Source organism: Rhincodon typus, chromosome 7 (genome assembly GCF_021869965.1).
Source record: "Rhincodon typus isolate 14 chromosome 7, sRhiTyp1.1, whole genome shotgun sequence".
Taxonomy (NCBI): Eukaryota; Metazoa; Chordata; class Chondrichthyes; order Orectolobiformes; family Rhincodontidae; genus Rhincodon; species Rhincodon typus.
The window spans coordinates 47,953,268-47,980,966 of NC_063338.1; the positions used below are offsets into that span (position 1 = coordinate 47,953,268).

At 39.2% G+C, this 27,699-nt stretch overlaps 1 protein-coding gene across 3 annotated transcripts in view; it reads right to left on the bottom strand.

Annotated features, from left to right (window-relative positions):
* The window catches only part of tlk1a (tousled-like kinase 1a), a 133,352-nt gene that overhangs the window by 85,817 nt on the left and 19,836 nt on the right, over positions 1-27,699 (bottom strand). For all 3 annotated transcript variants that reach the window (XM_048598771.1, XM_048598769.1, XM_048598770.1), the window contains 2 exons: positions 19,868-19,977; positions 15,548-15,619 (listed from right to left, as the gene is read on the bottom strand). In XM_048598771.1, coding sequence (XP_048454728.1) covers positions 15,548-15,619; positions 19,868-19,972 — 177 coding nt within the window. In that variant the 5' untranslated portion in view covers positions 19,973-19,977. The remainder of the gene's footprint in view (positions 1-15,547; positions 15,620-19,867; positions 19,978-27,699) is intronic.

The window sequence follows — 27,699 nt, forward strand, 5'->3', positions numbered from 1 at the left end:
TCCCTGGCTTGATGGCAATGGTTGAGTGGGGGATATGTCCGGCCATTAGGTTATAGATTGTGTTGGAATACAATTCTGCTGCTGTGGATGGCCCACAGCGCCTCATGGATGCCCAGTCTTGAGTTGCTAGATCTGTTCAAAGTCTGTCCCATTTAGCATGGTGATAGTGCCACACAATATGATGGAGGTTATTCTTAATGTCAAGGCAAGACTTTGTCTCCACAAGGACTGTGCAGTGGTCGCTATTACCAATACTCTCGTGGACAGATGCATCTGTAGCTGGTAGATTGGTAAGGATGAGGTCAAGTATGTTTTTCCCTCACCACCTGCCGCAGGCCCAGTCTTGCAGCTATGTCCTTTACGCCCCAAACAGCTCGATCTGTAGTACTGCTACTGAACCGCTCTTGGTGTTGGACATTGAAATCTCCTTCTCAGAATACATTTTGCACCCTGGACATCCTAGGTGCTTCCTCAAAGTGTTGCTCAACATGGAGGAGTGTATATTCATCAGCTGAGGGAAGACGGTACATGGTGATACACAGGCAGTTTCCTTACCCATGTTTAACCTGAAGCCATGCAAATTCATGGGGTCCAGAATCAATGTTGACAACTCCCAGAGCAACTCTCTCCCAACTCTATACCACTGTGCTACCACCTCTGCTGGATCTGTCCTGCCCATGAGACAGGCAATATCCAGGCACGGTGATGCTCATGTCTGGGACATTGTCCGTAAGGTATGATTCCACAAGTATGACTTTGTCAGGCTGTTGCTTTACTAGACTGAGACAGCTCTACCAATTTTGGCAGTAGCTCCCAGACGTTAGTAGGGAGGACTGAGCAGGGTTGACAGGGCTATTTCTGTCATTGTCTTTTCTGGTGTCCAGTTCAATGCCTGGTGATGTGTCCGGTTTCATTTCTTTCAGACTTTGTAGTGATTGGTACAACTGAACGGCTTGCTAGGCCACTTCAGAGGCCAATTGAGAGTCAACCACATTGCTGTGGGTCAATTCATATATATGGGGAGACAAAGCATAGACTGGGGGAATGCTTCATGGAACACCTATATTATGTCTGTAAAAATGGCCCCAATCTTCCAGTTACCTGCCACTTCAACACAGTATCATGTTTCCTGGCCAACATGTATCTTGGACCTGTTGCAGTGCTCCAGTGAGGCTAAATGCAAGTTGTAGGAACAACACTTCATGTTCTGTTAAGGGCCCTTACAACCCTTCAGGCCTCAACATCAAGTTCAACAATTTTAAAGCATGAACACCGCCTTTCATGTCTATAAACGACACTGCATCTTTGGTCCTGACATGACAAGAATTGCTTTCAACACAGCCAACGCATTTTCACCTTCTGAGCTCCTAGTCACCTTGAAAAAAAGCTATCTTCTCTTCTTTCCTTGTTTACTATCAACAAGCCATCAGTATGCCTACATATTTTTCCTCTTTCTGCGTTCCACCTCCACCTATCTGCTCATCAATGGACTTGACAGGTTAACTGTTTCTGTCACAACTGATGCTGTCAGACCTGCTGAGTTCCTTCAGCAATTTCTGTTTTGATTACTTATTCTAATTCTATTTCACAGCACTTGGCTCGAAGTCTCGTGTGTTATGGTATTTCCAGTCTTTATCTGAACACTACTTTAAATGTTGAGATTCCTGCCTCTACCACCTTTACAGGCAGAGAATTCCAGATGCCCACCACCCTCCAGGCTAAAATAAAAATCTCCATAAATTATATCCACGTGTAAAATTTTTGTTAAAAGCAAGTAAGTAACAGCAAATAAAGTGGAGACTTCTGTGAAAAGAACGTTTGAGACACTTCCATATAATGCGACTGTAAAACTATGGAATATAACCTCGGTGTACTTGATTATCTCTCACTTTTTATTTAAGGTCATCGTTTTTTTCAGATTTTAAATCTGAACAGGTTCCCAAGGAACAATTGCGAAGAATCCAGTGACAAGGGCAGAATACAATGCCTTTGCCGTGGATGTACAATCAACATGATTGCAACTCATTAATAATAATTAGCAGGGACCTTCTGATGGAAGTAGGTGTTCACAACTAAGATTAAATTAACTTCAAACTTCCAGTAGCATTGGTCAAATTCAAGTTTTTTTCAGTCGCATGGATGTGCTATTTCAATTTGTTTTGCCTTTCAATTTCTTCATCTCTTTCTATACCAAGCTTTATCTCTGCCCCCATTCTCCAAATCTGACTTTCCGTCCTGACCCAATGTTCTTCTTTCTTCTGCCTGCTTTTCTCAAACTATACAAGTTCTTTTCTGATTTACTCAACTTAATCTTTTCCTTTGAGAGCTCAGAGCACTGGATACTGACGAACACTTGAGGCCCACTTGGTAGAGTTGACCAGAGGCTGGTAAACAAAGCCATGAGGTGAGATTTTTATGGACAGTGAAATGTTGATTCAGCAGGTACAGCAGAAAATTGATCATACATTGGAAAACGAGTAACTTACCAGCTATGAAAAAGTTGTACATTAGATAAATCAAAATTGATTAGCGTGAAGCCATGGTTACATACGAAGAATTATACAGATTTACGTAAAATGAACAGCATAAACTAACCATGTGGCCCACTGACCCATGCTAGTGTTAATGTTTCATACCAGTCTTTCCTAATAATACTTTGTTCAGCCTAATCAACACGTCCTTTTATTTGCTACTCTTTAATGTGCTTTCACTTAAATGCAACTATATAATTTGCTTCATCTGATACTCATTGTATAGAGTTTTACATTATAACCACTTTATGGGTAAAGGAGGTTTTCCTGTGCTTCCTTTCAGATTTATTGAAGATAGTGTTAATGCTTTTAGCCCCAAGTGTTATATCTGGTTTGCTTGAACTTCTTCAATTTAAAGCTTACAGCAGGTCACCTCATTTCTCTTTACAGGAAAGATCCCAATTTTGAAGTAATCTTTCCAACAATCGTAACCTTTCACTTCTGGGATTATACCAGAAAGTTTTTTTTCAGACATTCTTCCATGCCTTTATAAATCATTGCAACATGAAAAATATTACATACTTCTATTCTCTAACTACAATGATTCTGCACAGGTTTAACATGAATTCATACATTTCAAGTGTATCCTTCAAAGAAAATTCTCATTTGCTATTTAATGTCCTTATTAGCCTGTTATCATTTTGCAACTTCTCTTCCCCCACTGTTAAACACCCAGGGATTGACAAGTGGCACAAAAGTTTGATTTGTCTTAAATTTTAATTTTTCTAATTGTGTCAGTAACTTGAAATATAGATTAAAAAGGAGAATCAATTGAATATATTTCCCTCAAAATGCAATTAAGTTTAAATTCTTTCCCACATTTTGTTTTAAAACAAAAAGGTTCGTTCCTTCTTTTGAGGTCCCCTGATTAAAAAATAATAACTCTCCAGTCATGAGTAAATGAACTTTTTGTACATCTTCCAGGTTTCAAGACCAGGAGATTTTTATTTCTAATTTCTCCCACAGTGCAGGTCAGGGCATAAAACAAAAGTGCAGATACATTGGTGAAAATCTTTTGTTACTTCCATGATGTAGCATTAAACTGGAGCATTAAACATGCCTAGTCACCTTGAAAAAAAGCTATTTTCAAATTTAACAAAGCAACAGGAGCCAATTAATGTGTTCAAACGATAGAAGAAAAAGATTAGTAAAATCTCTGTCATTCCAGCTTGCTCTGGGAATGGGAACTGCAGATTAATAAAATATGCCAGCAAACAAGGTGTACGGCAAGTTCAACATTTTCAGAACATCAGAAAGCAATGATGCAGGCTCACTCAAATCTCATGAATTGTACCAAAGGAACATGGTCCTGCAGAACAATTGGAGGGAGAGGGAGCGAGAGCGAGAACGAGAGGGAGAGCAAGAGGGAGACACACACACACACGCGCGAACTGATGCAAAAACTATTTCTGTGGAATAAGAGCACCAGTCAAATAACAGATACAATGCAGAATTTCAGTTAGAGTACTCTAATTGGTATAATGCCCAATAACAAACTCTATTATTGTACAAAACTGTCTGCCATTTATCTGTGGTATGTCTTTGCCTCAGGTCGAGGCTTCAACTTGCTGAAGTGAAAGGTATATATTTAGATAAACAGAGTTCTCCTTAAAATACTGAGTTCAAGAATATAGTATTGGCACTGAAATCAACATTTTTAAGGCTGTTCCATACAAAGCAGTCATAACAATGCTTTAAAATGTTGTTAAAAATGTATCTCTTGGTATAACTGCTGCATCTGTCTAGTACATTGTTACTTTTGAGCTAAAATGCTGCATGTTAGTTCTTCCCCATGCTGCTCACTTCACTGGTTCAAATGTTCAGCTTAATAGATTTAAAGGCATATCTAGGTGCTTTCTGCTAATAGTTCAGTTCAATCAGAGAAAGGCACTATACAAATCTAGCAAAGATGTACTTTGGATACTCTAAATTTGGCACAGTATTCAGCTTCACCTCTAATAACACCTCGTAAGTTAAAGATTTGAAAATAAATCATAGCTCAACCCTTAAGCTTGATATTGGGCAAAATTCCCTGAAACTAACAAGCCAATTACATCACGAAAAGGAACTAGATTAGTATTAACTGAAGAGAGATAGCGGCTTATATGGACATTAACCCTGCTTCCCTTTTGAACTGGGGTTAGGAAAAGGAGCTTTGGTACTTTGAAGAAACAGATCAACATTTTACTTGGGAGAGAAATTCAGGTGAAAATACTCAAAACGTTGACTCTTTATATAGTACATTTGTCAGATCAAGTGGTCTTCACTCACCGCCTTCATATAGATATCTTCGGGATGGTCAAGCTGACAGACACCACCTCAGTTACCAGCAAACTAAATTAGTTATGTGCTCCCACTCACCCATTATTGCGGATTCAAATGTCATTAAGCTTGCATGGATCTTTCTAAATCATTTGGAAATGTACTAAATAAAACTAATTGGAAAAGGATTATAACTGCTGGCACTAAACCACAAGTAATTTTACCTGATAAAATAAAAAATAAATGGACTTTGCATTTTTTTCCAAGTGGTACGGCTGACAGTCATAAATTGATGTCAAAGTTAACAATCAATTCAAAGGCTTCAGCCCTGACAGCTTGAATGGTTGTAGCATGTTGGCTCTGCTCCCCAGGTGGTACCCAACAATTTTGATAGGGTTTTCACTTCTATCTTGTCCTTGCCTTTGGTCTTGTGGAGGTGTTGCCAGTAGGTAAATCAACAGAGATACTGAGATCTTTGGTATTGGGTCATGAGTGGTCAGCCACACAACTGGACATGAAGTTCCTTCCTGGCCTTCATGTTGTTCACGTGGAAGGCTGAAATAACAGAGTCTTGGTAGTATTTCCATTTTCTAAAATGGACTTCCAAAGAACATGGATCTTCTGCCAGTGTTTTTTTTTAACATCTTGAAACTCTTCAGCCTGGAATGCCAGGGCAAAAATGATCTGAACCTATTCACAAACTTGAAATGGTAAGAAACCACACTATCCGGCACGGGATTAAACATAATGCAAATGTTTAGTGTGCCATTTTCATAAAACAAACTGATATTTAAGAATGCCTTAAATACCACAGCTACAAATTCAAATCTGCTGTAGAAACAAACAAACTCATTCATTCAGTGAAGAGAAGTGAATTTTATGGCCCCTTACAATTTGACGACAAATATCATTAATACCTCCTGAGGTACAACTGTATGATGCAGATACAATATGTCTGCATTTACATGCAGATCTGCAGGCAGAATTAGCATGTCCTTATGTTTGCTCCTTCAATTTTTCAGTAAGTAGAATTGATCTACAATCTCCTTTGAGGAGATTGAAGGCAAATCAAGAAGTTCAATTGTTTTGCAGGATGCATAACTGAATAAAAATAGCAATTCCAGAAAATATTTTTGAAAAGTAACCTATTCTTTTTCACGTTAGCAACAAAGCAAAATATAGTTTGACACTAGCCTAAATAATCAGTACTGATTATTGACTCAACCAGAACAGATATTCCTAAATGCTTAAGTGTCTAAAATTGCTTTCATTGCCAGCATACACGTTAGAGATCCTATTTCAATCCTAATCCACAATTCTCACCACTATAAATACCACAGAATCAAACTTAGTAGTAGCATATTAAGCCAAAATCCCTTCTAAATCAAACACCTAAAACATGGCAAGTGCATTCAGGTTTACAAAATGTGTATTGTGACAATCAAAACGACAATGGCCAAAGAATAGAGTACACAGTAACTCACTTGTCAAATGAGCAATTTTTGATAATGAATGGCACTGAACTGTTCAGGTATTTGTACCGACTGGAATGTGAGCAGAGGAGTTAAGTCAAAGGTTGACAGTCACAGCTTATGTCTAATGAAGCATGGCTGGTATCAAAATTGAAAGCAAATTTCCAAACGAGCATGTTGAAGACAAACATATGAGATGCAGCTCCTTTCAGAAAGGGGCCATCTTAGAAGGCAACTGCAAGGAGTTATGGAGACACCAAGTGGCTAAACAAGAATTTACTAATGAATACTCATAAATAAAAGAAGTGAAAAAACACAAAAGTGGTTACATAAATAATAATAATCCACAGTAGTGCAGCAATGACTAAAGCTCATCAAAATGAGTCTAGATAAAGCCTTGAAATGACAAGCAGAGCTTAAAAACAGCATATTACGATCAATACAAACATGCTTTCTAAAAAAAAAATGCAACGAGAACATGAAACATATCAGTCAAAATCATTTAATAAATTTTGGTTCAGTTTTTGTTTAAATTTACTGGGTAGCTGTGGAGAATAGAAATGAATGCTCTGAAATTTATCCAGTGTTTTAGGTGATCTCAGATGAAGTGGAGCAGAAACATTTCAGTTGCATCAGCATCAATGCAACCAAAATTCTGATGTCTGTCTAGCAACTTCCGTTGCAAGTCAGATAAGTGAAGAACGACTTAAAGTCAGCTGTGATGCATCTGTGATTGACTGTCAGTAATGACAGATTGCATGTATACATGAATAATACTCACTGCAGTGAGTAACAGAAGGGCAGTCAGCAAAAAGAAAAATTGGTAAGTTAAAAGCAAAGAGAGTTAACTAACAAAGACAGAGATCAGGATACTGGGCAGAGATAAAACAAAAGTCACAAAATAATAGCAAAACAGATTAGCGCCACAGAACACAAAGTACAGATGGGCACCTAGTGAATCCATCCCAAAATACTCAAATCTCAAGGAGGAAAATTCACTCACAGGGAAGATCAGAGAAAAGACACCAGACATAAGCTGAATGGAAGGAAATTGTGAAGAAGGAACTGTTTCTTCAATTACTGCTTCTCCTGTGCTTGGAAGTGAGAGATTCACTAGTGAGTGGGAGAACCAACAGTCATTAAAAAAGATAGCACAAGCAGTCAGACAAGCAAACTATGACAGTAAGGAGTCACAGACTTAACTCCCAGATCTGTGCATTGTCTGTCAAGAGAGAAAGGGGAAGAAATGGACTGTGGTGGGGAGGGGAAAGAGAGAGTAGGGGGAGATGAGGAAGAAACTTCATGGAGAAGATTGGGATGTAGAGAAGTTAGCTGTTAGCTGGAAGAGCAGTGGAACGGGGTGAAGAAGAGGACTGCATAGGACAGAATAGTGTTTTAAATCTGTCAAATTTTTTTTCTATTCGTTTTGTGGGATCTGGGTGTCGCTGGCTGGCCAGCATTTCTTGCCCATCCCTACTTGCCCTTAAGGTGGTGGTGAGCTGCCTTCTTGAACCGCTGCATTTCGCCTGCTGTGGGTTGACCCACAATGCTATCGGGGAGGGAATTCCAGGATTTTGACCCAGCAACAGTGAAGGAACGGCAATATATTTCCAAGTCAGGATAGTGAGTGACTTGGAAAGGGACTTGGAGGTGGTGGTGTTCCCACATAACTGTTGCCCTTGTCCTTCTCGATGGAAGTGGTCGTGAGTTTGGAAGGTTCTGTCAGAGGATCTTTGGTGAATTTCTGCAATGCATCTTGTAGATAGTACACACTGCTGCTACTGAGCGTCGGTGGCAGAGGGAGTGAATGCTTGTGGGTGTAGTGCCAATCAAGCGGGCTGCTTTGTCCTAGATGGTGTCAAGCTTCTTGAATGTTGCTGACCTTCTTAGTGGAGAACCAGTTCACCATCCTGTCGCCATTGCGTTCTGCTGTCCTCTGAGCTTGTGGGTTGTTGATGGTGGGAGTGGGGGGAGGAGGGGGAGGAGGAGGAGGAGGAGGAGGAGGTTTGTATCTCATACTGCATGGTAATACCTGGTTTCTAAGGCATCTGTGTAGGAAGCAGAGTTGTTCGCGGGTAGCACTCTGTCATTTGGCGTAGTTTTCCCACCGGTTCTCCACTAAGAAGGCCATCAACGAACACATACAGCTAGACCCTATATATACTCCACTGCAAAGGAAAACCGGAAGTGAGGTAATCCAACTCAACAGACACCAGAGTTTAAATACCAGGCCGGAAAACACAACAGCGCTTCATCGGAGGCTGCACTGATGATGTTACCCAGCAGGGTAATGAAACATCTGCGGAACAACGAACCAGCTCAGCAAGCCGACCAACAACACGTTTATGAATTATTCTAATACTGTTTCTGTGCAAATCCAAATGCTCCGTATGTCAAAAGGCACCGAGGGTATTGTTACTAAGCGACTGCATCATCTGAAAAAATGTGAGAATGAAAAAACAGCCCCTGACAAAACCACAATAGAGCAGTTAAGAAAAGGAAAAAGATTCACCCTTGCCTCAGACACAATGGTGAAGAGTTACCAAGGACCAAAAAAGTTTTGGTGAATGCGCCAAAAGCACTTACAAGGTTGTCAGATCAGCAAAGACCATTTGTTGCCAACCTAAACAAAAGCCCCAGTTGGAGATCTATAGATCTGTTATAAGAACATTAAATACAGTAAAGTCATTAAACTGTCCAAGCAAATAATGAGAACTTTCAGACACCCAACTGGGAAGTGGAATGGGCTAAACATCAATTCATTTGTTTAAAAAAATTACAGTGAGATATCAAGATTGGGACATAAACAAGGGGTGAAGATAGAAACAAAAATATTACTTAAAATGTTTTAGAAATCTGGTATTATTACAACAGAATTATTTAATAATATTACACAGATATAAAATAGTATTTTCACAGCCATATTTGTTGCTCCCCCCCCCCCATCCCCTCATTATTCTTAATTTCTCACAATTAAAAGTCTAGTTATAGCTCACTGAACTATGCTTAACTTTGAGGTTTCTAATGCTGACACAAAAGTGCTGAAAGCGAGGGGTCTCTCACTATATCAATTAGTTTCATTAACTGCAATCTCACTGAGGAATGTGGTGGTTACTATACGTTCAAAGCATTGTATAGGGTGGAGCTGTAAATTCAGCACCACAATTTTAGGCTTTTCATGCCAATCTGTATTCATGCCAAATCTTCAAGATTTTGACTAGCAATGAGAAAAAAATAGCAGGGGAACACTCCATAACCATACAAATTCTATGTTCAATATTTTATCACCCTTCTGTACATAGGAATTCCCAGTTAAGTATGCTTCCTGTTTTTTCCAGGAGGCTTTTCGGTCTCCTGTTTCATTTTGCAAATCATGCATCGTTAGGAGGCACAGAAGATACACTAACAAAATGTTTACAAAACAGAACTTCCTCCATCTGTGGTTTTAAAACCATGATGCAAGATAAGGAGGGGTTTGGAGTGTGCAAAAGCCTTTTTAGTCCAGTACTTTGGTTGCCAAGATTATCTAATTTAACCCCGGGTATTTGGCAACAGAATGCCCTAATTCATCGCCGTTATGAATTTTATAGTAGGTCAAAGAGAAAACAAAATGTTGTAAAGCAAAAATAACCAAATAAAAGGACAATGAAGAACCAGAGAAATATATGTGAAAAGAGAAAAGCATCAAGTTATAATTGTGACAAATTGCAAAACCAAATCAAATAATATATTCTTATGTTCAAATAGTTGGGAGCCACAATAAACCCAGAGCAAGAAAGTAAGCATAGGGATCCTCTGAATGCATCCCACACTTCAAATGCATTTGATTCAGAATGCTGTTGAAAACAATGTTTCCTCTAGGAAAGCACAGCAAAGTTCATGACACCACGGCTAATTCAACTGTACACAGGTACACAAAGACGACTTGAGTAGCAATAATATTGGACATTTTACAGCCAGGTCAAATAAACAAGACCATAAAAGTAGGAGCAAATTTAGGCCATTCAGTCCAACAAGTCTACTCCAGCATGCAGCAAGATCAATTCTGATCTGACAACACAACTCCACTTTCTGTCTTATCCCCATAACCCTTGATTCCCTTACTGATTAAAGGGATCAGTGTCTCTCAGCCTTGAATATAATTAACAACCCAGATTCAACAGCTCTCTGCAGTAAAGAATTCCACAGATTCACGACTCAAATAATTCCTCATCTGTTTTATCTGTGGTGACCTTTTACTCAGATTATGCCGGCTAATCCTAAACTCTCCCATAAGGGGAAACAACCTCTCTGCATCCACTTCATTAAGTCCCTTAAGAATTTTATTAATAAGTTCTCTCATTCTTCTAAACTCCACTGAATGTGAGCCCAAACTACTCAACTTCTAAGAAAATCGTTTCATACCCAGAATCAACCTAGGTGAACCTTCTCTGGACTGATTCCAATGCCACTATATCTTTCCTTAGATAAGGAGGTAAAAAAAGACTGCTCACAGTATTCCAGGTCTGGTCTGACTAGTGAGTTGTATAATTTTGGCAAGGCCTCTCTAATTTCAGTATCTGAAATAATTTGCTCTTACTCCCGGTTTTTATACTCCATTGCCTTTGAAATAAAGGGCAACAGTCCATTTGCCTTCCCTATTACCGCTGAATTTGAATGCCTGCTTTTTGTGACTCATGCTTGAAAACCCTGAAATCCCTTTATGCTGCAACGTTCTGCAGTCTTTACTCATTTAAATAACATTCAGCTCTACGATTTCCAAGGCCAAATTGCACGACCTCACAGTACAATGTGGGAAAATGTATTGCCATTTTCGCTCCACTCACTTAACCTGCACATATCCTCTGTGAACTCTGTCATCCTGACTACTTTCCTTCCATCCATTAAAGTTTCATTAACAGCAAATATGAATCCGGGATAGTATGTTGTCTCCTTGGTGCCAGAGCACTCTCAGGGCCAAACAGTCAGCATTAATGCCTTAAGCAGAAAGAAAATTGTGGTCTTGCGTCAGAATTTAGGTATCCAAGGAAATTAGTAAGCAAGATGTCAAAAATTGGAACTTGGATTACTACCAGTACATACAAGTACGTACAGAAATTTACGATAAAACAAATGTATGCCTGGAAAAATTATGCAGGTGGGAGGGCTTTAGATTTCTGGGACATTGGGGCCAACTCTGAGGGAGCTGGGACCTATGCCCTATGCAGGTCAGATGGGCTACAACTACATGGAGTAGGAACCAATTGCTAGTACTGTCAGAAAGTGTTTGAACCAACTTGTCAAGAATATGGGAACAAGGAGTGAACCTTACAGAAACAATAACGTACACACAATACAGACAGTATTTACTATTCTGGTGCTAACTGGCTCTAAGTTATTAGATGGATTTTGATTTAATACTTTCCTATTTACTCTGAGTTATTGTCAAACACAGTGTGGTAAACAGGATTGGTGAGTTGCATTCGCAGAATGTCATGTGGAAATCTAATGTCATGGTTATAATGAAGACGTGGCTAAAAAAAGCCGAACTGGCCCAAAGTATTCATGGATAAAAGGTGGTCAATTAAAGAAAAAGAATAAGGGAGCCATAGCTCTGTTGGCTAAGGAGAACATTGCAAGTCTAAACAGATAGGACTTCCCACAGGAAACAAGGACAATTTATTTGGCTAGAGCTAAAGAATGAAATAAAAACTGGAGCAATGACATTGCCTAGTGGTTGAAAGACCACGCAAAACAAAAAGGTAAAAATGTAGCAAACAACTTTGCAAGGAAATTAAAGAGGGATGCAACAGTTTGTTTTCATTGGATCACAGCATCACTGGCTGACTATCCTTTATTGTCCATCTTTGGGTGCCCTTCAAAATATGGTAGTGGTGAGCTACCTCCTTCAGCTGTTGAAGATGGATCCAAAATGCTGTTTGGGGAGGGAGTATAAGGGTCTTGACCCAATTACACTAAAATGAAAAGCGGCAAATTTCCAAGTCAGGATGGAGATGGGCTTAGAGGAGAACTTGAAGGTGATGGTGTTCCCATGTATCTGCTGCTCTTGTTCTTAGAGATGGAATTGTTTGTAGGTTTGGAAGATGATGTCTAAGTTGCCTTGGTGAATTTCTGAAATGTACCTTAATGGTACACACTACGACAAATAAACATCAGTGATGAAGCGAATGAATGATTGTGAATGTGGTGCAAATTTAATAAGCTGCTTGCCCTGGTTGGTGTCAACCTTCTTGAACATTATTGGAGCTACACTCATCCAGGCAAGTAGGGAATTTTCCATCACACTGTTTGCCTGTGCCTTTTAGGTGGAGGACAGTTTTGAGAGAAAAATCAGGAGGCGAGTTACTCGCTGCAGGATTCATAGCTTTTGACCTGCTCTTGCAGCTACAGTATTTATATGGCCAGTCCAGTTTAATTTCTAGTCAATGGTAACCCCAAGATAATGATACTGGGGGGGGGGGTTCAGTGATGGTTATGCCACTCAGTGTCTCTCATTGCCTGGCATTTGAGGCACAAATGTGCCTTGCCACCTGTCAGTCTGAATCTAGATATTTGTCCAAGTCTTGCTACATTTGGACATGGACTGTTTCATTATTGGAAGTGTTATGAATGGTGAACATTGTACAATCACATCCCTCCATCATGGAAGGTCACTGATGAAGCAGCAAGAGATGGTTGGGACTAGGACACTACCCCAAGGAATTCATTTAGGGATGTCCTGGAGCTGAGATGAGATGATAGACCTCCAATAACCAGACCATCTTTCTTTGAAGAAGATATAACTGTGGAAGGTAGAGATTTCCCCACCCGATTTCCACCGACTCATTTTGCTGGGGCTCCTTGATGCCGCACTTGGTCAAATGTGGTCTCGATGTCAAGGGTAGTCATTCTTACCTTGTCTCTGGAATTCAACTCTTTTGTCAATGTCTGAATCAAAGCTGTAATGAGGTCAAGGGCTGAGTGGCCCTGGTGGAACCTACATACTGAGTCAGAGAGTAGGTTATTGCTAAGCAAGTACTGCTTAACAGCACTGTTGATGACACGTTCCATCACTTTACTGATGAGTGAGAGTAGACTGCAGTTATTGATCGGGTTGATTTGTCCTGCTTTTCATGCATAGGGTGTACCTGAGCAATTTTTCATGTTGTCAGGTAGATACCAATGTTGTAGCTGTACTGGAATAACTTGACTGAATGCGTGGCAAGTTCTACAGCAGACGTCTTCAGTATTGCTGCCGGAATGCTGTCAGGGCTGATGACCCTTGCGGTATCCAGTGCCTCCAGTTGTTTCTGACGTGGTGAATAAAATTGAGTGAAGACTAGCATTTGTGGGGTGCAAGAGGCAGAGATGGATCATCAACTTGGCATTTATATCTGAAGATTATTGCTGTTGCTTCAAACTTAAATTTTAAACTTAGTTGCTGCACTTACCCATTACGGAGGATGAGTATATTTGTTAAGCCACCTTTTCCAGTGAGCTGTTAATTGTCCACCACCATTCATGACTGCACAGTTTAGATCTGATCTATTGATGGTGGAATTGATCAGCTTTGTCACTTGCTGCTTATGCATTTTAGCATGCATGTCGTCCTGTTCCACTACTTCACCAGGTTGAAACATCATTTTTAAGCACGTCTGCTGCCACTGCTGAAATGCTCTCCTACTTTCTTCATTGAATCAGGGTTTATCCCCGGCTTGATGTAGAGTGGGGGATATGCCCAGTCACGAGACTGCAGATTTCTGGAATACAATTCTGCTGCTAATAGCCACGGCACCTCATGATTACTCAAGTCTTGAGTTGCCAGATCTGTTCAAAGTCAAATCCTTTTAGCACAGTGACAGCACCACACAAGGCTACAGAAGACATTCTAAATGGGAAGGCAGGATTTCGTCTCCACAAGGACTGTGTAGTGGTCACTCTTACCAGTAGTGGCATAGATGCATCTATAGCAAGCAGATTGGTGGGGAATAGGTCTAATGTGTTATTGCTTTTTTTGTTTACCCTCACAACATCCCCATCGGGACTTGATCAGCTCAACAGATTGTGGTGCTGAGCCACTCTTGGTCATGTACACTGAAACCCCAACACGAAGTAGAATCTGAGCCATTTGCCACCCTGAGTGTGCCCTTCAGGTGCTGTTCATCATGGAGATGTACAGATTCAGCAGCTTTTTGTTTTGGAGAGGCAGCACAAGAGGGTGAGAATGTGATAATTAAAAGAAGGTGGTTTCCCTGCCCATATTTGGCCTGATGCCATGAGACTTCATAGGGATCTGGAAACAACATGGAGGACTCCCAGGTCAACTCTCTTTAAAATGTATATTACTGTACCACCAGTTCTGGTGGGTTTGCCCTGGCTAGTGTTGTCTACATGTTTCTGTGAGTATGACTATGTCTAATCTTGTTGCTTGACTGATCTGAGAAACAGCTCTTCCAACTTTAGTGCTAGTCGGCAAACTTTATTAAGGAGGACTTTGCATGGTTGGTAGGGCTGTGTTTGCCATCATCATTTCTGGTGCCTTAAAGTCAGGTAACGCATGCAGTTTCATTCCATTTCTGAGATTTTCTAGCTATCACAAAACTGAGTGGCTTGCTAGGCTATCTCAGAGGACTGATAAGAGTTGATCACATTGCTGTGGGTCTGGAGTCACATGTAGGCCAGAGGACCACCGGTTTTCTTCCCTAAAATATACTATCTGTAATTAACAATCTGGTACAACAGTTTTACTGAACTCAAATTCCACTTTATGCCTTAGATTCCCTGTAGCTCTAGGTTACTAGCCTGCCAACCGCTCCACCTTGAAATGATCCAGTCATTATAATTATCCTCATACAGATAGTGATACTGTACTACAAAAAGGGAAAGTGGTGCAAGAGCTCCTCCAGCATGCTGAGCAGAATTCTTGTAAACAGCATGTTTCCAGTCCAGCAACTGATAGACTTGGTTCTTAGGAATGGAGGTATGCCATGTAGACCAAGTGTCTGGAAAGTAACACAGTGACCACTGTACCATAACGTTTAGGCTGTCTATGGAAAATGTCAAGCAGCAATCCAGAGTAAGAATAATTAGCCAGGGAAAGCCAATTCAATACAGGGGGAATGAATCCAACCTAGATAAACTGCAATCAGAGACTGGCAGGCAAAACTGTAACCAAACAACAAACGGCCTTTAATGATAAGATAGTTCAGGCATGGCAAGGTATATTCCCATGAAGGGAAAAAGACAGAAAAGAAAGTCAGACCTCCCAGGATAACAAAAGAAAATGATTAACTACATACATACCTCTGACTCTTTGTCACTTAATGATCCAAGACTTCCAAAACTGTGGTTAGAACATTCATTATTTGTTAAAGCCTGTTTAGAAAAGCAAACAAAAATGAGTGAAAAAAAAATCAGTATTTAAAAGGTAAATTACAAAAAGCAGTTAGATTTTATTTTATGATGTACATTTTGAAACATTCTAAACATTTAACTTCTTATTAATCTTGAATTAACTTGACATAATCCTAAAATCTGTGGTCAAAAGTTTAGTACCACATCTACATACAAACATATAGATTAGGAGTAGGTGTTAATTACTCAGGCCATCAAGTCTATCCCACCATTAAGATCATAGCTGATCTGACAGCTTCACATCACTTTTCCCAGATACACTTTCAAGCATTTGCTTCACAAGAATCTATCAATCTCTGCCTTACAAACACAATCACAGTCTGCTTCCAACCCTTTGGGGAAGAAAGTTCCAGATATTATAAAGCTCTTGAAAAAATTTCTCTTTGACTGCCTTAAATGGGCAACCCTTCATTTTGAAACAATGACGCCTAGTTTCAGAATCACCCCAAGAGGTAACATCTTTTCCTGCCAAAATATGTCAGGATCTTGTATGCTTCGATCAAGTCTCTTCTTATTTTAAGTTCCATCAGATACTTGCTTAGTCTGTCCAGCCTTTCCATCCCATTCCAAGTATGTGCCTAATAAATCTGCCTTAAAATGCTTCCCACTCATTTACATCCTTGCTTAAAAAGATCAGTACTCCAAATGTGGTCTCACCAATACCCTCTATAACTGAATCATAATCTCCATACTCTTGTTTTCAATTCCGCTCATTACAAACAATAATATTTTATGAACTTGCATACTAACCTTTTGGTGATTCATGCATGTGCACACCCAGATCCAACTGCATCTCAGAGCTCTACAGTATCTCACTTTTGAGATAATTTCCTCTTATTCTTCCTGCCAAAATGGGCAATTTCATATTTTCCAACTTTATACTCCATTTGTCAGATCTCTGTCCACGCACTTAACCTATCCACATCCCTTTGTAGCCTCATGCTCTCCTCATAACTTACTTTCCTACTTATTTTTGTTCTTTCATTCAAGTAATTTAAAGAAATGGTAATATCTCAGAAGCCTTTTGATGCAGGAGGAGGCCATCAGCCCATCATGCTTGTAACGGCTCTTCAGTTGAGGCATTATTGCCTGGTGCCAATCTCAATTTTGCCTCAAACCCTTGCACATTAAGTGGGCATTGGATGATTATTTGGATAACAATGCCTTATTGAGCCAGTCTCCACATTTCCAGGCAGTGCATTCCATGCTGTAACTACTCACTCAGTGAAAAGTCATTTTACTCTAGCTTCTTATGCAAATCACTTTAAATCTGTACCCTCTCATTCATATTCCTTTTACCAGCAGGAAGTTTATCCCCATCTATTCTATCCAATCCATTCGTGATTTTGAAAACCTCCATCAAATCCCCTCTTAACCATCTCTTCTCTCCATGGAGAATGGTCCTAATTCCTTCAATCTATCCTCCAAAATAAAATGATGAGATCCCAGCACTGATCCCTGTGGCACATGATGTAGACTGTGTGACTTAAAGATCTTAAACACATCAGTTGTGCTAAACTCGGATTTTGAATTGGTGACATATGGGTTTTCCTGTACATGTAAAAGAAATAATAAGTAACTTGACAGTGCTACAGTACCCACTATGTTTTGTTTTAAAAGTAGCAATTTGAGGGGGCAACTTTTCAGAACTGACAGGTTTTTATTTACCTATGGAGAGTTTAGAACGTAGCAATTTATTTATTTATTTAATGTGCCTCAAATGTTTCATTAGATATTTCTGGATTTGTTTTTCCTTTTAAAGCATAGGAGAAACACCCATACCATTTAGAGACGCCATTTTGGTTTTATTTTCAGTGTATGGCAGTTTAGCAAAATTTTTGTAACACTGGATTACCTTAGAGTAAAGGACTACTGATAACCTCAGACCTGAAACCCTGAAGATATTACTTGAAGTTGAGAATGTTTAAGCTCAGGTGTTTCATAGCTTCTTCCTAGAGCAATAAGATTTCCCAGACTGGGAATTGAAGTCAAATTAAATCCATCAAGGTATTACAGACTGGGATTTTTTTGGTGTCAGTGTTGTATAAGGAGTGTCTTCGATTACCAGATTGGGGTGTTTTGGGACCTGTAAACGGAGTGTTTTGGGGATTAATGGTATTATATTTTCACCATGTCTTTCAAAATCTTCAAGCCTGTACAACAAACAGTCTGCTTTATTCTATTTTATCTTGTTTCCTTCTGCTAAATAAAATTGTTATATTGTTAAAAATAAATCTGCATCATTGCGTGCTTATGTTTCAGTGAGAGACAACCTCATTAAAACCAAAATATGATAATAAAAAGCCAGATTTCATTCTGGGATCAGACTTATCCAATTTAGATGGGATCATAACACACGCCATTCATTATATCTTACTAACCAGAAAATAACACATTTATACCTACATTGTCACTGGCATCACTTGTTATTAAGAAATATGTTATAATAGATTTATCGTTACACACTTCAACAAAATAAATATGATAAAAGATACATATTTGGTAAATCAAATCCATGCAGGCTGAAATGTAAAGAACCATTAGATTATACCAGGTTAATGACTACTCACTGAAGAACAGATAACCATATCGACTTGTAGAACTCCAGATCAGTTGGAGATCTAATTAATTTGGCTATATGAAAGACACCGAAAGAAAACAAAAAAGGAGTGTGAATGAATCTTGGCCTGTACTTAAAGAAGCCTTTATAGGCAAAGTTGCAGCTTTATAGAACCTTAGTTAGGAATATTGTGCTCCTTTCTGGTTGCCGCACTACCAGAAAGATGTGGTGGCTTTGCAGAAGGTATAGAAAAGATTTACCAGGATGTTGCCTGGTACAGAGGCATTAGCTATGAGGAGAGGTTGGAGAAACTTGGGTTGTTCTCACTGGAACGACAGAGGTTGAGGGGCAACCTGATAGAGGTCTACAAAATTATGACGGGCACGGACAGAGTGGACAGTCAGAAGCTTTCTCCCAGGGTGGAAGGGTCAGTTACTAGAGGCCATAGGTTTAAGGTGCCAGGAGGCAGGTTTAAAGGTGATGTACGCGGCAAGTTTTTTTTTATATACAGAGGATGGTGGGTGTCTGAAACTCGCTGCCGGGGGAGGTAGTGGAAGCAGATACGATAGTGACTTTTAAAGGGCGTCTTAAATACACAAATAGGACAGGAAGAGGGGGAGTACAGTTACCTGGAAGGGTAAGGGGTTTTAGTTGTGACGGGCAGCATGCCAGTGCAGGCTTGGAGGGCCGGTGGGCCTGTTCCTGTTCTGTAATTTTCTTTGTTCTAACCCAGATGTGATAAGATTTGTTCATAATTAAAAAGCACCAAAATCCCCCAAATGGTAAGAAAATGGTATTTCCTTATTGTTCTGTTTTTATTTGACTATATTCCTGCTTTCTACCTGTATGCAGATTTACAATTTGTTTCTGGAAATGGCTACACTGAATAAAGAAGATTACGTTATATCACAACCTGAGTTATTAAAATAGAGAAGTTTTAGAAAAACCTGAGTAAAGTGTAGACATGGAAACCTTCAGTAAAGGGTTGGAGTTAGGTCTTCTTTAAAATAAGTGTTTAAGACTTTTGTTTTAATATAAAATTAAATTGTGGTATTAGTTAGGCATTTCCTCAAATTATAGTAACGCTTAGGTAGCATTGTTGACATAAAGAATCATGTCAAAATGCTTTACAGCAACTCAATAAGACAATGTATGACACTAAGCCATAGAAAGAGATATTAGAGAGACAGATAGAGGAGCATACAAAGGGAATTCTAGACTGTAGGGCTAATACAACTGAAGGAACAGCCAATAATGGAATGATTATAACCGAGATTGCACGAAAATTAAGACTGCAGGTACGTTGACAGAATGTAGGGCTGGCAGTGAGTACAGACAAAAAACTGCAAGGTCTAAAGTGTTGAAAAACAGGATCAGAATTTAAAACAAAGACATTGCTTGACCAAGAATTAATGTAGGTTAGCACACACAAGGGTGATGAGGAATGAGACTTGATGCAAGTTAAGACAACAGCAGAGTTTTGGATGAGCTCAAGTTTACGGAGGATGAAATGTGCAAGATCAACCGGCCGTGTGTTAGAATATTCAAGTCTAAAAACTTACTTAAGTCATGATTGAAAGTTTCAGCAGCAAACAACACATAGTACCTTTAACCACTTAAAAACCGTCCCCTAGACAAGCTAGGCTTACTTTTGCTCCTGTGCTTCCACTTCCACTCCCAGTACTCACACCTCCTGTAAACCTTGCTTCCAGCAATTCCTGCCGTCGAGGATCAAGGCTATGAAGCTCTTCCATTGTACCTTTAATTAAATAAAGCATGTTAGGTTAATGAGTTTGGCTCAGTAAGTAAACAGTTTCTGTCAGTACTCCAAAGGTTATATTTCTAAATGTATCAGAGTATTGATGAACAAAATCTTACATTAGTATAAGTCAATTAGAAAAAACATGTGCAACAGTAAATAATTTGGATGAATTAAAAACCTATTTCTCACATACATCAAATTTTACTCCCCTTGAGCTTCTTGTACCACTTACTACTTTGTTACTGTTAGCAGTGTTTCACTGTTGACTAGAAGTGAATGTCTTCCCAAATGTAGTTCCAGGAAGTACAAAATTTAAAAAAAACGCACAGCTCATCTCTTCCTGGTGCTCATGTTTTTTAGAAACAAAATCTTATGAAGCAGCTCCTCAAGACACAGGATGACGTTCTTCCATTTCAGAGAGTTATCGATCCTAAAGGTGGCTAAATAGAGCAATGGATCCCCGACACCCTACCACAGGTGGGGTTTGAACAGGCAGGGATGCTCGGTTCAGTTCACATATATTCCAAATAATCTGTTGACTTTTATATTTTTAGTTTTCAAATTTGAAACATAAGATCATCAGATTATCTGACCTGTATGTGCATTAAGAACCCTAGTCCTCTCTATTTTCCCCTCAATTGTGCATCAAATTGAAAAATGTTGACTTTGTACCTAATATTACATTTATGAACCACAGTACACAGTTCAATCACACAAGGTACAAACAGCCACAAAATAATTAAACAAATGAACAGCAATAATTCCTCATCGATCAGTTAGTGGGTTTTTGTCACCAAGTGGAGAAAAGACAATTAAAATGTTTTGTCACAAATATTAATAGTACTCAGGTTTGGAGTAAAGAAAGAATATTCAAGTCTAAAATTAAGTCATGATTGAAAGTTTCAGAGCAAACAACACTTATACCTTCAACCACTTAAAAACCTAGACAGGCTAGGGATGAAACTAGGCTTACTTTTGCTACTGTGCAAACAACTGACCCTTGCACCTTGCATTAGGGGAGTTTAAATTTGAAGATTTTTGCTCATGTATAGACATCAGTTTTAAGATGAAAGATTCAGCATCACGTTCAGAAGCCAGAAAGAAATGTATGCAGTTTATTACAACTGATAAAACTACATCATACACACATTCTATTAAGAAAAGGGACAAAAGCCTCACCAACACCTTCCTCATCACTGTTTCCAACTTGGTCAACATTCAGTACTAGATTAATTGAAATCCTAGCCAACTAAACAAACATTGTGGTAGGGACTAGAAGCTCTGTCTCTGGTATGCGCAAACTTCACTCTCCCTTTCTCCTTGTTCAGTGTCCAAGCCTGAACCAGACAATACTTGATGGGCTCCCACATCACATATTCTACTATCAAAATTACCCAATTCACCTGTAAAACGTTGCCCATTTCTGCCCCTCTTTTTAGAATAATGGAATCTTAGAATTTTACGGCACAGGAGGCCAATCAACCCATTATATCTATACCGGCTCCCAAAAGAGCTACCTAGCTAGACCCACTCTTCAGCACCATCTCTGTAGCCCTCTAACTTCAACATTCAAATATATATCCAGTTTTCTTTTGAAACCTCCTATGGAATCCGCCTTCACCACTCTCCCAGGCAGCACATTCCAAATTCTAACAATTCTCTTAGTAAAGACGTTTCTCATCTCACTCCTTGATCTCTTTCTGACTATCTTGAAATTGTGACCCCTAGTTACTGACATACCAACTACTGGAAACAGAGTTCATCTGCTGCTCAAACACTCATGCATGCATCTTCGTTCTTTTTAAGATTTGACAACTTCAATGCTCGCCTGACCAGACTCCCATTTCCCACACTTGATAATCTGAAACGTATCCAGAACTCTACTGCTTATACCCTAACTTGTACCAAGTTTCAATCGTCCATCACTCACATTGACCAGCAGCCAATGCAGATTGATGGTATTCTTGCTTTCAAATGCATTGAATAAACTTGACCTTTCCTATCTTCATAAACATCTTTATCTAACCATATAATATTCCAAGCTCTCAAGATCTAACCTCTTCAGCAATCCTGATGTTCATCAGACCCCACGCTGACAGTTTTCACTCTGGAAGTTCTCCCCATTTTACTGCATTTAAGATATTAATGTAAATGAAGCTTATTTTTAAAAGTTGATATGAGTCATAGTACCAGCTCATCAAAGTGCATCATCCGCTAGTCAAAGTTTAAAAAGGTTCCAAAATTGAGACCCAAAGTTATATTTCAAAAAAAAAATTCCTGACATCTCTTCAATTGTAAGAAAACACAGTCAATACAATCACATGCAGCAAATCTGCCAACTTTACCTCCAGTCAGTAGCTCAGCATTGCCTCCATATTTTACTTATAGAAATTCTAATAAAAATTGGTCAGATATATATCTTACATTCATTTTACACCAGATTCAAAGTCGCTTCAAACAGGAATCAAAAATCAATTGGAAAAGTTTGCTGAGGATGAGTTAGTTTTAATCCATGCTATCTTATTAGGAAAAAGAAAGAAGTTCTGATGCTCAATATATTTGATTTGGAACATGATTTGGAGCATGAAATTGTGCCAATTCGGTAGAAAGTATCAATACATCATTGCATCAAACAATAAGACATGGGAGAATGAAATTAAACTTTCAGAACTTATCCTAACAGCATGCCATCAAAATTGTCATCACTGCTTGAGCATGGCAGCAATGAATCATAATTTCCTACAACTAAATTCAATACCCTTCAATCTGACAATGCCTCTAATGACGCCAAAATGTGGACCTAAATGACCATTACTTGAATCATTGGCAAGATTACATCTGTGGCTTAAGGTTAAAGCATTAGATTAAAACACACAAGACAGGAACATGAGTACACTATACAGTCTATCAAACCTGTTCCAACAGTCAATATAGTCATGGTGAATTGTGAATTCAGCCCCATTTTACAATCCATACAGTATGCTGCTGAATTACATGGGACATCAAAAACATGCTTATTCCTTACAGTAAACAATGGAGAGCCTTCAACATTCAGGGCAGCAAATTCCAAAAAAAATTGCTAACTTGTAAGTTAAATTATATCACTTTTAAAATTTCGTACACACAGGCAAGCAAAGAGACAAAAGATGCAAATACAGTATGTGAGGAAGGGCGGTGGGTGGGTGGGGTGGTGGAGAGGCGAGAGAGAGTCAGAAACAGTTCTGGCATCAACCTAGACCAAGACGATGAGCTGCCCTGACCCAGTCTAATTCTTTGTTAATGACAAAGCATGGTGAATACAAAGATTCTAAATTTTTTGTTCACTGATTAAGAACTTGTAGTTTCAGTGGCTCTGAAGGTTTTCTCCACCTTTTCCTTTCAATGGGATCATATGCAGAGAGAATAGTCTACAGGAAATCAGACTGAGAAGCTGTGTTACGGTCCACAATGAGACAGGGGAGTGGAGAGAGATGGAAGGACAGAAAAGAAGGAAAGAGAGACAAACAGACACTGGGTGGGTAGAGTGAGAGCGCGCATTAGACAGTAAGTGACAGATAAAGAAAGGGAGAGAGAAAGAAGAAAAAGGAGAGAGAGTGAAAGAAGGACAGTGAAAGTGGAGAGTGAGAGAGAGAGACAGACAAAAAAAGAACAAGAAAGAGTGCAAGCATAGAGAAAAAGTTAAGCGGGGGGAAGAGAGAGAGAATGCAAGTGAGCAAGAGAGACAGAAAGAGAGGGAAACAAGTGAGGAGAGAGATAGAGGCACGGAAAAGGACAGAGATATTCAGATTTGGAGGCTCTCCCTTTTCAGGTTGGAAGTTTCTCCTAAATCGTCCACAAACATGGCTGTCACCACTTGCCCGCAAACCAAACAGGAAACTGTGACTGTGCTGAGGTCTCCTGAATCCACACAACTGGTCAATCGATAAACCAATTGATTGACTGCCTCTGAATATACATGTTTATAGTCACAGTGTCTAGCCTTCTTCCCTACTGCTCAAATAACACCACTCTGTATGCATAGCTCTCAACATGTGCAGTAACTCATTTTTAAAATTGTTAAAATTTTCTTTCAGCTTCCTTGGTTTAAAGCAGTATGTTTTCCTATTTTTATGCCACATTCCAAAGTAAACAGAACAAAAATGAGGTTATTAAAATATGTTTCTAAGCGTGGACTGTATTGAACCAGTTAATTGTTTTTAAACAGGACTAAGAATTGAAGTAAGGTAAGAAAATAAAGCATGACAAAGAAAAAAAAAGTAAAGTCAGCTTCTTCCAATCTTAGGCAGAGTAAACAAATTCTCCTAGACAGTAATTTATTAGCTAAATCTATTCAGCCTGGTTCTTGCTGTGCAGCTCCAAAAATGCACAAATACAGGAGTCTCTGTGCAGCTTGCAAACAGAATGGAGATTTCAAGCACAGGGAGTTTAGTGAGTTAAGTGAAGTCGGGAGAAAGCTTTTTTTCCCCCCAATTTATTTTCTTCATCAACCAGTATTAAGTTCCTATTTATGTGCAGCAGAAGGAGCTGATAGGTGAGTAATTGGTAAGTTATTCTACTTGTATTTTAACTGCACCGACAATTACAAGTCAGTAGGCCAAGTGGAACGTACAGCCTGTAGAATATGGACATTCATGGATACACACAAGTAAAGATAAGGAGATTGCAGAAAATGAGCTCCAGGTTTCAGAACTCAAATGATGGCTGAAGATATTGCCCTGCATCTGCGAGGCAGAGGATATGGGATAGCACATTTAGGGACAAAGTCACGCCACAACTTGGGGTGTACAAGCAGATAAGGAAAGGGTGACTGCCAGGCAGCTCAAAAGAAACAAGCACGTGGTGCAGTAGTCCTCTGAGATAACCTCACTCATAAATGAGCTTTTGCTCTGATTCTTGACGAGGTGATAGTCTCAGGAGTTTAACTAGAGCCAAGTTGGTGGCACCATGGGCAGCTGAGCTGCATACGAAGGGAGGGAGGAAGAAGCATGGAAGAACAGAACTCTTACAGGAGTCTTTTGCTGGGGGGACTGACAGGTATTCAAGCCACAAACCTAACTCCAGGATGGTATGTGACCTCCCTTGTGCTGGGGAGGAGGATGATACAGGACAGTTGCATTACCTCTGGGAAAGGGAGAACAGACACAGGCCCTGGTCAATGTCTATAGCAATGACTTCGGTAGGAAGAGGGATGAGGTTCTGAAAGCAGGTTTCAAGGAGCTACAAAGGAGTTTGAAAAGCAGGATCCGTAAAGCACTAATCTCAGGATTACTCCCAGTCCCACATGGTGGCGCACATAGAAACGGATGGGCAACTGAAAATTAATGGAGGAGGGATGGCATCAGGGCCTATATAAAACGGACAGGATGCATCTTGGGATGGATTGGAACCAACACCCTCGCAGGGAAACTTGCTAGTATTACTGGCAAGGATTTAAATGAGTTTGACAGGAAGATGGGATTTTAAAGGAGAGCTCAGATTCGAACGAAGCAAAAGTAGAAGGAATGGAAGAGTAATAAGTGAAAAATTCAGGACAGATTAAGAATGGCAAGCATAAAATAAAATATAATCAGAGTGAATAATGTTAAAAAGTTCTCATTAAAGACACACTATCTGAACATGCATGGCATTCTCAAAAAGGTTGATAATTTGTGCATTCAAATTAGAGGTAAACGAATGTGATTTAATTTCCATTATAGAGAATTGGCTACAAAGTGAGCAAGATTGGCATATGCATATCCGAAGATATTCTACATTTAGGAGGGATATGCAAAAAGGGAGAGAGACAGGATAGCCCTCATGATAAGGTTTGATATCAGTACATTAGTGAGAGGTGATCTGACATCACGGGATCAAAAAAAAATGCAGAAAAAGACTTGGTAGAGCAATAAACAGCAAGGAGAAGCAAATATTTGTGAGAAATGCTTGTACTGCACCAAGCTGTCATATAAATGTTGGGCACAATATAAATCAAGAAATTACAGATACGTGAAACATACGTATAACAGTCGTAATGGGAATTTTCAATTTGTATCGAAAGTGGGTTAACCACATCAGCATAAGTGCAATGGAGTATGAACTCCTGGAGTGTAAATTGATGGATTTCTGGAATAGTATGTTAAGGAGCCAACTCCAGGACAGGGGTCCAATGGATTTGGTGTTTTCTACTGAGAAAAAGCTAATTAATAATCCTCGAGAGTTTTCGGAAATCATGAGCATGATATAACAAATTATTATATCAAGTTTGAATGCAACACAGTTCATTCTGAAGCTAACATTTTAAGATCTGAGCAAAAGAAATGAAGAGTTTGAGGTGCAACTTTAGCTTTAGTGGTTTTGGGAAAATTCACACAAAGATTTGACAGTAGACAGGAAATGGCTAACATTTATAGACAATATTTACAACAAATATAAATTCCTTTAAGGCAAAAAAACACTCAAAAGACAAAAAAGTGAATCGACCTGGTTATCAAAAGTATTTGATAATTGCACTAGATCAAAGGAAAGGGTTTATAAGAATACCAGATATAGCCCAAGGAATTGGCTAGCAATTTCAGACACAGCAAAGGGCGATCATGAAACTGGTAAGGGGAGGGAGAATATGAATGCTACTGAGGAACATAAAGGAGGGCTATCAATCAAGTTTCTATCAATATGTAAAAGGAAAAAGTTTAGCAAGGATCAATTAAGATCCATTATATGTGGGGATAAAAGAATTCAAGGTAAAGAGCAGGGAAATGGCAGAAAATTAGTTCTGCAATCAGCTTCACCAAAGACACAGAAAATCTCCCAGAAACATTAACTAATGAAGGGGCTCGTGGAACTGAAAAGCTTGAAAAAATTACTATTAGCAGAGGCCGTGTTTGAAAAATTAGCTGGATTGAGGGTTAATAAATCTCATAGACCGGATGAGTTTCAATTTAAAGTGCTGAAGGGAATTAGCAATAGAGATAATGGAAGCATTGGTGGCTATCTTTCATAACTACATGATTTCTGGAAAGGTTCCTGCTGACTGGAAGGTGGCAAATGTCACACCATAATTTAAGGAGGGAAGATAGAGTGCAGACAATTATAGGCTTGTCTGTTTGGAGTCTTTCAATTCTAATACTTTTCCCTTCTATTATAAAAAAATGTGAGAAGGTGGGATATTTAGAAAAATAAGGACAAAATTGAGGAGAGGAAACATAGATTGTGAAAGGGAAATCATGCTTGACAAACTTTTAAGCATTTCTTAAGGATGTTACTTTATAGATTAGACAAAGGAGAAACGGTGGATGTGGTCTATTTGGATTTCAGGTGTCTTTTAACAAGGTTCCAGACAGGAGATTAGTCAACAAAATTAAGAGTCTATGAGACTGAGAAGTATATTAGCATGTATTGAGAACTAGTTCATAGAAAAAAGAGACAGTAGGAATAAACATATCATTCTTAGGATGGTAGGCTATTACTGTGTGGTACTGCACAGGTCTATGCTAGGTCCAAGGCTGTTCAGTATTTATAAAAACATGGACGTGGGAACTAACTGCAGTTATCTCCAATGCTCACGTCTAATGGATCTTTATTGATCCTTGCAAAAAGGCTTCAAGAGGACTTGGACAGGCCAAGTGAATAGGCTATAAATGACAGATGAAGTAGAATGCAAGTAAGTTATCATATTCACTTCTGGAGACTAAAGAAAAAAAAAAAATGGGAATGCAGAATATTTTTCAAAATAATGAGAGG